Below are 13,216 nucleotides of genomic sequence, written 5' to 3' on the forward strand. Positions count from 1 at the left end.
CAGGAATTGTTTGTTGGAGACAAGGTTAGAAGCACTTGTATAATCCAAAGCCACCACTACATATATTTTCCGAACACATAATAGAAAGGGTACTTTAAAATTCACTAGCTAACGTGAGTACGTGACTAAGAGGTACATATCAAACACAAGTACACAACCCACGTAGATAAACCCTAATAACACCCATCAATCATTAAAACGGGCCATTTTATTAGTAATTGTCATCAGAAATCTGACCATAACGATGAAACTGTTCATATCTAATCCCATAGCTCTTCTCTCCACGAACATTTTCTTCATGAGCATCTTCTTCTTCATCATCATCTTCTTCCTCCTCCTCATCGTCTTCCTCTGCGTCTCCAATAGATACAACACGGTCACCTATAGTGTGAGCCGCATGACCATCACCGAAAGCCTTGACGTGATCCTTAAGTGACCTCTTATGCTTAAAATCTGACCCACAAACGCAAAACCACAACTTCCCACAATTCTTCTCATGCGTTCTCCAGTCGCCTCTCACAGCAAACGTTTTCTCACACTTCTTGCGGCAACGAAAAGGTTTTGCTCCGTGCTTCCGCTTGTAATGCGTTTGAAGCGTTCTAAAGTCTTTGAGAGGCTTCGATCTTGGATGGTCTATGTTGTTCTTACAACCTTCTGCACAACAGTAACATGGCAGCCTTAGTATTGAAGATGACGACTTCGTCCCTCGCAGGGACTCTGGACCCTTTCGATATTGCGAACCATGACCCCACATATGCATCTACATATTTTAAAAAAATTATAAGATTTTAGTTTAATGTAACTTGGCTATCTCATTTTTCACGTTAAATTTACATAGCATGAACAGTTTTACTTAGTTTTAAACGTGATTGCAAATACTAAATATTTTCTAGGCGATGAATGATTTAATAACACGAAAATGACATAGATATGATTTTCACAATATTAATGCAGATAATATGAGAGTTCTTTCGATTGGTAATGGTACCCATGAAACACAAACGGTTATTGTAGATTGGAAGTTTATTCAACGATTTTTTAACTGAAAATTTGATTAATACAAATACACATTTTTTATAACAAAATATACTAAATCAGCTAGCAACATATATAATAATATTATATATTTATGTAGATAATATCATAATAACTAACGTGGAAGTAAAGGGAAAGTTAAATCAAGAAAACTTCCTGTGATGATAAGTAAATCATTCCAAACCTGCATGTTGTTGAAGCGGTTGAAAGTTTTGTTACAGACAGAACAAGAGAACTGAGTGGGACCGACAAGGATCTGAGAAAGCGAAGGGATCCAATACTGTCCCTGCCTCGCCGTTAAACCGTCTTGATTGTTCCCACCGGTAAGGATGTCTTTGTCGGAATTTGGAGGACCGATATGAAGAGCAACGGTGACGCCACTAGGGTTTGTTGATGGGAGATCAAACTCATGGTTAAAAGAAGGTTTAGTGCTGGTGGGTTTGTTATGGTTAGGGTACTGTTGGCCAGGAGGTCCAAGGCTGAGGACGACGGAGTCTTCGTCACCGGAGATGCAATATTGATTATTGTTATACATTGAGGAGAGAGAGAGAGAGATGCGAGAGAGATATGGGTTTTTGAGGAAATGGAGGAGAAAGACAATGGAGGCTGGACGAACTGGTAACTAATAAATGATTCTTTTATTTTGTACTTGCTTCAGCTTTTATTTTCTCGTAAATTTACGTGTTACAAGTGACAAATCCATGTTTGGTTCCAAATATCTATATATCTATTCACTATTTAGTTGCAGTACGTTTGGATGCTACTTTATATTTCTACATTTTTTTTTTTACCTTTGAATATGAATCGATATTAAAATTCTGATAGTCTTCATTACTCTTTTTTTCTTTTTTCTTTTCTTTCGTTTTCCTTCTCTTTTTCTTAACACACACAGAAAAACTTATTATAAGTTATAATAGATGATTCCAGGCTAATTCTCGATGATAACGAAAACTTATTTACAAACCTTTCCATTAATTAATATGAAATCTTAAGCATGCATATTTTTTTCTGTTCAAAAAATTTCGATTCTTTATCATCATATACTAGATAAAAACCAGTTTTTGACATAAATGTTTTTGATAAAACCAAATAAGCATGACATATAAAGTTGACGTGGGCATCTGTCAATATTAGCAAAGAATGTACTATTCACTTGGAACTCGCTCTCCTTTCTAGGATCTCAAAACCATTCTTTGTTTCACGACTTCTCTCTTTCAATTTCTTGTAATATCTTTTTAAAATATTGGAATTTGTAATATATATCTGAGTACTGATCATTTACTCTCCTCACAAACCATAAGAAAAGGTGAGAGTACACTCTGATACAAAAGAAAAGCAATAGACATGGAGAAACGTGGCGTTAACTGTAGATGCGAAAGCTTCTCTCTCTCTCTCCACTTTCATCATCTGAATTCTGCACAACTTACTGAGATAGTGATAGTCTCAGACTCTCAGTGATGATGATATTATTAAAGTTCCCATTTTTTTTTTTTTTTTATAAATCTTTGCTGCCAAAAGTTACCCATAATCTATTTTCAGACTTTTTACTTTAGTTTAAATCTTAGAAGAGTGGGGGAGTTTGCTTATTTGGTTGTTAATGGAATTGGAATGTAAAAGTTGGACGAAAGTGTACATTTTACTTTGCTTCAATTGATCAATTCTATAATTAATTAATGCTAAAGGCATATGGTTTTAGGTTTTTCTCTTTGAAAGAGGTTTCCGGTTTTTTTTTGGATATCTAGACTAGTTTTGCTCGTAAAACTATAATACAGAAATCGTATGCTTCAATCAAAGATACGTTTCTGAAAATAATCGACCGGCTTTCCTATATCATTAATAATTTTAATGTTTTAGGTCAAGTTAGTTCCTATTTTGGAATTCAGAAAACGTATAGGTTTCTCTCTTCTAATTTCAGTTTTGAATCTCCAGTTACACTGTCAAAATCTACATATATAGAAAATTAACTCTATAAAATCTAAAAATAACCAGGATTACTCATATATATTCATATTGGGACATTGCATTCTTTTGGAAAGAAATTCAAACCTAAAAATTTAAACGGTCTCTCCTATATAAAGTTGTTAACAAAAATGGAGAATTAGGTCATATGCAACTAGTTTTTGGATTTTAGACTATTCATTAGACACGTACGGTATTTTCTAAAAGTTAAGGCTAAATCAACCGGACTTGCATCAACATTTGAGTTTGGAAAATTATGGAATGGATCGAAATACTTATGGACCCGTTCTAATATGTTCCTTTTGCCTTCTATAAATCTTCCTATGATATTGAGATTCTCAAATGCGAGTATTTTTTGTGTGTTAATTATCGAATTATGCTACTAGATCGAAACAATTGGATTCGCAACCACTTATGCGGTTTTTAAAACTTTTGCCACATGAATGAATAGAACTAGATTATAAATAATATGATAGTTAACTGTAGGTGACTGTTTAAACAGAATCTTTGAGCCTCAAGTAGTGCTTTATATTAGTCCACGAGGCTTTGAATTCCAAGTTACTTTCTATTTTGATTAGACATATCGAAAGAAACCTTAAAACAATGTCGTAGAGAGAGAAAAAGAAGTTAGCAAAGAAACACACAAACATATAATATATGAAATCTTGGTCCGATCAAAGTTTTTCATTGTTTTGGATGATTGAAGCAGTTAGATTCTGAAGCTTTAAAGGGTCCGAAGAAGAAGAGCACAAAATAGTACGACTGAACCAAAACTGTAGCTGCCTCATCTCCTATGTCTCTCTGCTCTGTCACATTATATTTATTTTTATCTATTTATTCTATTAATTGTTTTTTATAAGAGTATTTATAATATTCTATTGTTCTATCAGTATCTTACTATTTTTTTTTTTTTGTATGTAAATGCAATTTCGTGGATGAACACATGAAAGCAATTTGTCAAAGTTTCGTTTTCATTCGTCTTGTAAGTACTCACATTGTCACATAACTCACAACTCTTCTTTCCCTAATCCCGACATTTTCTTACTCTTTTCACTCCTTTTTTGGGTCTAAAAAACAATTTCATGTGTCATAAGAAAATGAGTATCTATCTATATAATAGTGTAATTTTGTCGGATACTCGAGTGAGAAAATAAATTGTAAATTTGGTTTCGTATCTGAAAATATTCACGTCCCGACAATTTATTTGATTTTTTTCTTTGTCACATTCGAAACTTTAAAGAAGCTAAAGTGTATGCACGTACAATCGCAGAAGTCTTAGATATTGTGAAAAGGCCGAAAATAAACTGGCAGGTCCTTAGTTCACATAAATAAAGTATGGGCCTATAGGTATAGGGCTTGAAAATGATAAGCATCCGGTAGTGGTGTAAAGACGGATTGAGTCGTTTTATCGATGTGGTCGAACGTGGTTTGATGTGAGCTTTTTGCTATAACTGTGATCTGTGAATATTAATGACCTCTCGAGTGTCTGAGGAGACAATTAGAAGCCAATTAGGAACAACTGGAAGGCAATTAAAGGGTAGATTAGATACATATACAGTGTGTCAACTCATTCAAATTTCCGATCTAATCAACGACCAATTGACTCAATAATCACCGAATTATATCATTCAAAGTCACAGCTAGCTAGATTATTCTCAATATTTTCCTTGTCTGTTTTAATTATTTCAATTTTCTAAACAGTAAAAATGCTAATATATAATATAAGTTACTAAGTTCAAATCAATGAGAATCACGTTTTCGAAATGTCACACAACAACATAGTACTCACATGAATATATTATTCAATGATAAATTCATATATGCATATAATAAGAATATATATTATTGTTATTATTAAAAACAAAGAATATTATTGGTGATAATCAATTTCTGACGACCATTTGTTTAAACCAAATGGTATCCCTATATAAGTTGGAGTTCGATTATTTTAATAAATACTAGAACATGCATACACACTAGTATTTTTTTGTTGGATCGAGAAGAAACTATTCCTAGATATAGAGTACAAAGTCATAGCTCGCATATTATTTAACATTTCATGCATCCAAAAAAATCCATGCATCAAGGTCAAACCGAAATAGATTTTAATTTCCATCCTTCTTCATGTCAATGACGATAAAAACAACATTTATTAGTACCGTCCAATTTGCGTTAAGATCTGACTAATTGAACAGTCCAAAATGCATTAAAAGTTAAATCAAAATTTGTATTTATAAATTATAATATACGGATATTTAATTTGTGATCACCACTCGGTTTAGAAGCGCACCATTCTTCAACGACGACAACTTCTATTCAATCAGAAATATAGAAATTTTAAAACAATTTACGCATCATTTTATTTGTTTTGGGTATTAATTAGCAAACTTGCGCTGATCAATATACAGTCTTTAGACATAGTTTTGTTTTAAAGCGTTTTTGTCCATGAAAAGAAACATAAAACTCTTCCCATAATTGCAGCATCTCCAGCTTTATCTCCGTGATTATTTTCTAATATTCGAGAGAATCTTTTATTTTTAAAAAACTTTTCATCAAGTTCAAGCTAGTCATATTTAATGATCAGGATTAAAGAAGCCAATTCATATTTACGGAATCAAGTACTTGTTTTATCTTTTTTTGTTCGTTTCTAATCTATGATTTTATTATTTTTCCTGTTATTAATGTCCTATTTTAATACAGTATTTTTTAAAAGTGGAGTACTATTTAACATAATCAGTAAACGTCTAATGTATTTTTTGAAAACGACGACCGCTCTTTACTTTTTATTTGTAGAAAAGTACAATTTTTTTGGCGACAAGATAGTACTATATTAGATCGGTTTAGAAAATACTTAAAGTATTTATTGATTGTGAAAGGCATTGGCAAACCATTATCTTGGAAAGTTGGAATGAGGCACGAGGATCTTTGATAATACAGTCCAACACGTTATGTTTTTCATGTTTTACTTGGCAATAATTAGAATACAAGTAATGTTACCGGCCAAAACTTAAAGATATTGACACATACTATAAGATATCTACAATTATACACACTAAGTAATTATTATATACGGGTACGGATAATTCAATAGAACTTAATCAACAAAGTCAAGATTCTGTGACATTTCAATTCTTTGAAAAAAAATTTGTGAATCCTAATGGATAAAGGGCTAAAAAAAAGTGATGATAGAAAAGAAAAAAAAAATTGAAATGAAGGTGTTATCTTAATTAGTATGGCTTTTTTCTCCTTCTCCCTTGTTTGGCTTCTTCATTAGGAGACATTTGGCTTTTGAGTTTAACATCATTTAGTACTGATCACTTTTCCTTTAACATAATTTAAATCTTGATGATATTGTAATAAGGGCAAACGTGAAATTATTAACTAATATATAGCTCATTCATGCTTGTCTAACTAGGACTATACTATAAGCCAGATCATATTCAGAATTATAGTTACCATTACCAATGAAATATATATATTTAGATTTTATAAAACAAATATCATTTACATGGGAAGATTTTAGTCAATCGTTAAAATTTTTACTTTTGCAGTCTTTTTCACCGAAATTTGATTTTAGGTACTCGCATTAGTATTATCCAATATTCTTAAATTTAATTGATTTTTTTTTTCTTTTTTGGGCAAACAAATTTAATTGATTATGGATGGAGTCTTATCGTTCTGAATGATATAATCAAAATAAAAATGCAAATCTCACAACCAAATGGATGAAGTGTAAGGACAATTAATTAAGAAAGAAATATTCTCAAACGGTTTATGTAAATTTTACTCTCTCGTTTGAAAAACTAAGCCTTCTAATTTGCATTTATGGTAAAGCTTGTCTTATAAGATACGGCAATATCCACGCAGTGATAAAAGAATAAAACCGTTCACTAATCTAACCCGAAGTTAATTTAAAATTAAGAAGTTCATAACCCACCAATCACATAGTAAATGGATTAGATATCTAGATGCATAAAACTAATTAATAAGTATCTATCTTTTTTTTTTTTTTTTTGTCTTATACTAAGTAGTATCCTGTTGATACATGATTAATAAATTACCTAACAAAGAATCACATTGGCGAATATTCACCACTCCTTATCTACTACTAGCCACAACAAGACATATAATCAAATTGGTTACGTTTCTCTATAAACACTAAAACACACATATATATATATATAACACAAATCAAGGTGTATAAATATAAAATTATGAAACGCAAGATTCGTCTTGTAACGCGACGGGCCGACTTATGCATTTTTTAAATCTCTCAAAATACTGATCCTAGCTAGAGGCCTTATATATATATATATATATAGAGAGAGAGAGCCATATATATATGTATTGATCCATCTCTCTAAGCAAACCAAATCTCAAAATTAAAAAGGTGGAGTAATTAGTCCATCATGATAAAGAATTTAAGCAATATGGACTACAATCAGAAACGGGAGAGATGTGGGCAATACATCGAAGCCCTTGAAGAAGAACGTCGCAAGATTCATGTTTTCCAACGTGAACTTCCTCTTTGCTTAGACCTTGTTACTCAAGGTATGTACAAATATAGAAATGTATTTATCTATCTAGAAAACACATATTTAGTAAATGGAATCCAAAATTTGTGATCTTTATGAATTAGATGAAAATTACAATATACATGTAAAAATCCTAGTATCTAATAATTAATAACATTTTAATATTTACTTATCATTTCTTTAGCGATTGAGGCATGTAAGAGGGAGATGCCGGAGATGACGACGGAGAATGTGTATGGACAACCAGAGTGCTCGGAGCAGACGACCGGAGAATGTGGCCCCGTCTTGGAGCAGTTTTTAACCATTAAAGACTCATCTACATCCAACGAAGAATTGGACGATGAGCACGGGAATCACGATCCGGACAATGATTCGGAGGACAAGAACACGAAATCTGATTGGCTTAAGTCTGTTCAACTCTGGAATCAACCCGACCAGCTACTTCCAAAAGAGGTAATATAATAATCTTAATTATGTCTTATGAGTATCCAATGCCATCGTAGCTAATTAACATGCAAGGCACATAAATTTCTTGGTTCATATCTCAAACAGTAAACGTTCTAATATTTGCGATCTGCCTTTCAGGAACAGTTGCAAAAAGAGATGATGGAGACAGTGAAAAGAGATCATGAGAATTTGAGAAAAGACCCGATGGTGAACGGTGCCGAAGGAAGGAAGAGAGAGGCGGAGAAAGACGTAGGAGGAGGGAGAAAGCAAAGAAGGTGTTGGTCGTCGCAATTGCATAGACGCTTCTTGAACGCTCTTCAACACTTAGGTGGACCTCATGGTGCGTTTTTGATATAATTTATATGAGTTAATTTTGATTTTCTAACGATTTGAATTTTAAAAATCTGTTACCTAGCTAGGGCTTAGGAGATTTTAATTAGTATATTGATTTTGGTAAATGAATTTTGCAGTAGCCACGCCAAAGCAAATAAGGGAGTTAATGAAAATTGATGGATTAACCAATGATGAAGTTAAAAGCCATTTACAGGTAACTACAATAAGCACATGCATTTTTTTCGTTCTATATAATTGATGTATATATAGGAATAAGAACAGACAATGGTTAGTTTTACAATTGTCAATTGTTATTCTATACAAATATAATGTTAATCAATCTTTTTTTTTTTGGGATATATAATAATAGAAATATAGACTGCATACAAGAAGGCCACGCCAAACAGTCCCTAACAACGGAAACTCTCAAACGCAACATTTCGTAGTCGTCGGAGGTTTATGGGTACCACAACCGGACTACTCTACGGGCAAGACCACCGGAAGAGTCACTACCAGCAGTACCACCACCACCACCGGGATCTATGGAGCCATGGCCGCACCGCCACCACCACAGTGGCCTAGCCATTCCAATTTTAGGCCGTCGATTATTTCGGAAGAAGGATCCGGAAGTCATAGTGAAGAGGTGGTGGTGGTCAGGTGTAGCTCCCCGGCGATGTCTTCTTCTACCCGTAACCATTACGTCAAGAATAATTAATTTGTTTTTACTGTCTCTAATGTTTTTGGGTCATTTAAAACTATTAATATTTTGTTTTGTTCACTCCATGTTAGAATTTGATACCGAAAGTGTATAGAGTTTTGCACCGAACCAATCTTTAGGATTCATTCCATATTTATTTTGCAGTTAGTTTACATCTTACCGTTGTTATATCCGATCATTTGTCAACATTGTTGACTTCTTGTAATAATGAATTTATTTATACTACGCTCATATGTGATGTAAAATACGAGGGTTTGTTTTATCACATTAGGTTATGATATTTAACACTAATTAATTGATAAATTTCCATTTTACAAACAACGGATCTAACTATTTCAACAATGGTAAAGTAATATATTTTATTATGGCTGCTGTTTTCGCACTAAGAATAACTTATATAGATGATCCAGAATATATGCTGATATTAGATCGCATTTGATATATGTCAATATACATATGAAAAATAATGTATGTATACAGCTAGTATGAACATGACGGCCAGAGTCGAGCAAAAAGGATCTTCTTCACATCATAGTATATACTAAATATGTCGACCATATAATTATAAAAAGATGCACACAACCACATGATAACAAAAATGATTTGATTATATTACAATAAGACCCGGAGTAGAAGTTACTGAATTGGTTGCATTCATGGGACGAATATGCTCGAATCCAAAAAAGCATAACTTGCCATAAGTATAATCTTACGATTTTTTTATTGTCGTCTCTTAATATATAATTTTGATTCTCATTCATACAAAATTTGCACGTTAGCTGCAAGGTCCTTGTCGTAGAGTATATTCTCTGCCTTTGGTTGAGAGAAGACTTTTTATTCATCATGTAGATAGGGTTAGGTCACTTAATATATTTACAAATTTGGACAGTATCTCTAAGAATCTTGAATTAATCTAAAGATTCTTTTAATCAAATTGTTTAGCAGCCGTACAGGTCCTACCATTAGGTTCGCCCTTCCAGGTGGCTCTATATGCTATGTGGCCTTTTTAAGAAACTTGTGTCTCTATCAGATTATTGGTGTGGGCAATATAATAGTTCCTCTAAGATGTCTACTAAATATAGTTTTAAACGAGGTTTTTGATAATAAATAGTAATACCTACTCAATAGAATATTTTTTGCTCCCTTTTTTTTTTTTCTTTTTTTCTTTTTCAATTTGCAGATATTTCAAACCCACTTATACAATGGTTTCGTTTTCAAGATCGGATCAACCTGGCTAGTCATTCCATGTGCAGAATAAACAAACAAAGTAAAATAAATATTTAAGTATTTTACTTTTGAAATATAATATGATATATAAACAGAGTGTTTTGACGATAGATCCAAATGACCAGGAACAGGATCGATTAGGATTCATTAGGTATATGTTTTAAAATAATTAGGGATATGCTAAGCTTTAAGCATGATTTAAGGTGGCCTTTCACACAAGTTAAAGGACATAATGGCTCCTGATTATATAAAATAACAGTAATTATATGACTAAAACAAGGGAAAATATAAATAATATAATTCATTAACAGAGTTGAATACTTTTATCATTGGTCTATCTCTAACACTTAAAAATTCAGATACATGGGATATTCGAATTGACCTACTTAAGTCGTTCTATTAAACTAATACGAAGAGTATAAATTTGAATACGGCCCTTACCCTTTATCAATTATTACCTTCTGTAATCTGTACTACAGATACATGTCTTAATACGTGCTAATCTTGTTTTAATCCTTGGCAAAATAATGTTTGACATTGTGAAATCAATCTTGTTTTAATCCTCAGCAAAATGGTTGACATTGTGAAATTAATCTTTGACTTTATAAAAAGCTTTGGAAGATTATTTGTGACTAGTAGTTAACTAGATAGAAACACCAAAAAAAATATGTTTGAGAATGTTTGAAATAGTGAAGATAATTTATAAATTAAACGATATGCACTGTCATCACATCTACAAATACGAGTTATTTACAGATATATAGTTTCAAACAATCTGTTTATTATTTGAAGGTCATATTCATTATTAAGATGTCAATATTAGTTAGTATAGTATTATCTTGGTTATGACTTTCTAAGTTCTGATGACTTAATTACATATTGAGATTCAGGCAACGAGAATGATCTTTCAACATTTGTCTAAGTTTTGGGCTTAATGAGCCAATCTGAGTTTGGGCTAATAAAACAGAGTATATATTATTGCACTATCAGATATAACTTTAATCCAATGGCAAAGAATTGTATCTTCTCCAAACTCAAACGCTAACCAAAGCAAAAAAAAAAAAAAAAAAAACTATCGTACAATTGGGTGAATCTTCTTCTACGACTTGATTCGAAGTTCTTGGTCCAATCTAGTGGGAGTGTAAGCAATGAGATCAACAATCTTTCTACCTTCTGGATAAGGTATCTCTCTATTAATTGGAATCTTCTGTAACATCATGGAATCGTTTAACTTCTCATAGTTGGTCATGGTTTTAGTTACTTCCTCTCTCTCTTTCTTGAATATGGATATCCACGTGTCGTCTTTCGTCGGCATACTCTTCTTCGCGGCTGCTAAGGCACGCCTGAGCACCCCAATCGCGTCACCTATTCGATCTTCGGATTCCAGCACTTCCGCTAAGTGTTTTTGGCTCTTTAGCTCGTGGAAAGCTCCCAGAGTTGATACATATTCCTACATTATCAATCGAATCAATCATCAAGTAGTATAGATTTGTTGCTTCAAGGAACAGAGGATTAAGGCATCTGAGTGAACCAAGAACACCAACTAGATGAGCTTCAGACCAAGATAAATAAGTTATTACGGATACGTGACTTACAAGAAAGCGCGTGGATAGGTCTTTAAAATCTCCGTTAGATCTAGATGACAAATGAGCATAGGCCTCAGAAAGCAATTGAGAAACTCCAAAATGAAGTTTCGACAATAGGCTTGCGCTTGTGCCGCTCTCTTCAGCGTTCTTTATAGTTACAGCCTATTTAAAAACAATATGTCTCACTATTAGCATCATCAAGAAAAAATATATATGAAGCCACAAAGAGTGGTAAAAGGCACTAACCTGACCTTCAGCTAAACAGAGGAGACTCAAAGAAGAGCAAAGGGGAGGAGTTAGTTCTGGAAGCTTCCCTGGAGGAACACAATTTTTTATAGAAGGAAGAATCTCTTGTGACAGATGATGGAATACTCCAGATGCTTCTCGGTACACTGTTACCGAATCCTTGTGATCTGTTTGTAATCAGGAGCAAGATAATGAATGATGGAGTTAATGAAAAGTAAGTATATAGAAGCAACTACAAAAAGAAAAAAGAATAGGGACAAACCTGTAGTGGATCCTAGTTCCATTGCTCTCTCGCGGAGCTTAACTGCGTAAACGAAGGTAACCATTGCGAGCTCGAACATTATGTTATCGACTTGGAAAAATTTGGGACATGTACGCTGAATCAAGGTCTGAGAGATCAATCCACTACTCCATCTTATTTTAAGATTCGATACCCTTTTAATGTTATCGGCGTAACGCACCAAGTTAAGGAGTACCGGAAGGTATTTTCGAAGTTTATGAAGATCCTGAATAATCCAAAAACAATCTCTAAGCAACAAACGAAAAGTTTAAAAGCTTACAAAATAAATTGGTTTATAAAGTTTACCTGGTCGCAAGGAGAAGCTCCTCCGTAGATGACTCTAGAAGCTGCAGAAGTGGTTTTGTTTACAAATTCTTCGACTGCTTTACGCCTACCACTCAACTCTCTAAATTCTCCTAGTGTAATCGCACTAGCAGTTTGAAACGTCTTCTCGAACAAAATCTGTAAGGTATAAACAATATCACAAAAGTAATGAAGAACGCTACAAAACTGTTCAAAATCACAAATTATACTAAAACCCTAACATCAGAATGTGGAATCCTCCGAATCGTTTATAGAGATATCGACAAACAGAATCAAAAGGTTACCTCTTTAGTTTTTGGTTCTGGAATTAGGTACTTCATCGTTGTCATCCTTCTTCTCTCCCAAACACTTGATTACGTAACTATTACGCCCGAACTCTAAACAACATAAAGAAACATAACCGAGAGAAACAGGAGAAATTAAACTCTAATTTTGTTGTTGTTTATATAACCTCAGAAAACGCAATTCCTATGAGTTTTAGGATTATATTATTTTTTATAAAGATATTCAGATATATTTGTATTTT

General features: G+C 33.1%; 3 protein-coding genes across 3 annotated transcripts; 1 reads left to right on the forward strand and 2 right to left on the reverse strand.

Moving 5' to 3' along the window:
- Positions 1-55: 55 nt before the first annotated feature.
- Positions 56-1,570, reverse strand: LOC104755612 (zinc finger protein WIP6-like). The gene is made up of 2 exons (XM_010478023.2): positions 1,220-1,570; positions 56-760 (listed from the first exon to the last, which is right to left on the reverse strand). The coding sequence occupies exons 1-2, from the start codon at positions 1,568-1,570 to the stop codon at positions 212-214; spliced, it is 900 nt and encodes a 299-aa protein (XP_010476325.2). The 3' UTR covers positions 56-211.
- Positions 1,571-7,246: 5,676 nt separating this feature from the next.
- On the forward strand, positions 7,247-9,258 carry LOC104772257 (transcription factor HRS1). Its single transcript, XM_010496893.3, has 5 exons — positions 7,247-7,545; positions 7,714-7,982; positions 8,115-8,316; positions 8,447-8,523; positions 8,680-9,258. The coding sequence occupies exons 1-5, from the start codon at positions 7,404-7,406 to the stop codon at positions 9,022-9,024; spliced, it is 1,035 nt and encodes a 344-aa protein (XP_010495195.2). The 5' UTR covers positions 7,247-7,403; the 3' UTR covers positions 9,025-9,258.
- Positions 9,259-11,154: 1,896 nt separating this feature from the next.
- Positions 11,155-13,106, reverse strand: LOC104772272 (uncharacterized). Its single transcript, XM_010496907.3, has 6 exons — positions 12,975-13,106; positions 12,673-12,828; positions 12,349-12,592; positions 12,087-12,253; positions 11,850-12,002; positions 11,155-11,704 (listed from the first exon to the last, which is right to left on the reverse strand). The coding sequence occupies exons 1-6, from the start codon at positions 13,017-13,019 to the stop codon at positions 11,354-11,356; spliced, it is 1,116 nt and encodes a 371-aa protein (XP_010495209.2). The 5' UTR covers positions 13,020-13,106; the 3' UTR covers positions 11,155-11,353.
- Positions 13,107-13,216: the final 110 nt, after the last annotated feature.

Source organism: Camelina sativa, chromosome 3, assembly GCF_030686135.1.
Source record: "Camelina sativa cultivar CO46 ecotype springtype chromosome 3, ASM3068613v1".
NCBI lineage: Eukaryota > Viridiplantae > Streptophyta > Magnoliopsida > Brassicales > Brassicaceae > Camelina > Camelina sativa.

Excerpts from the sequence above, each read along its gene's own strand:
- LOC104755612 (XM_010478023.2), bottom strand. The coding sequence starts at position 1,570 with ATGTATAACAATAATCAATATTGCATCTCCGGTGACGAAGACTCCGTC. Across the intron at positions 761-1,219 it reads ACCGCTTCAACAACATGCAG|ATGCATATGTGGGGTCATGG; the intron begins GTTTGGAATGAT and ends TAAAATATGTAG.
- LOC104772257 (XM_010496893.3), top strand. The coding sequence starts at position 7,404 with ATGATAAAGAATTTAAGCAATATGGACTACAATCAGAAACGGGAGAGA. Across the intron at positions 7,546-7,713 it reads CTTAGACCTTGTTACTCAAG|CGATTGAGGCATGTAAGAGG; the intron begins GTATGTACAAAT and ends TCATTTCTTTAG. Across the intron at positions 7,983-8,114 it reads ACCAGCTACTTCCAAAAGAG|GAACAGTTGCAAAAAGAGAT; the intron begins GTAATATAATAA and ends TCTGCCTTTCAG.
- LOC104772272 (XM_010496907.3), bottom strand. The coding sequence starts at position 13,019 with ATGACAACGATGAAGTACCTAATTCCAGAACCAAAAACTAAAGAG. Across the intron at positions 12,829-12,974 it reads CAGAACCAAAAACTAAAGAG|ATTTTGTTCGAGAAGACGTT; the intron begins GTAACCTTTTGA and ends TATACCTTACAG. Across the intron at positions 12,003-12,086 it reads TCTGTTTAGCTGAAGGTCAG|GCTGTAACTATAAAGAACGC; the intron begins GTTAGTGCCTTT and ends GTTTTTAAATAG.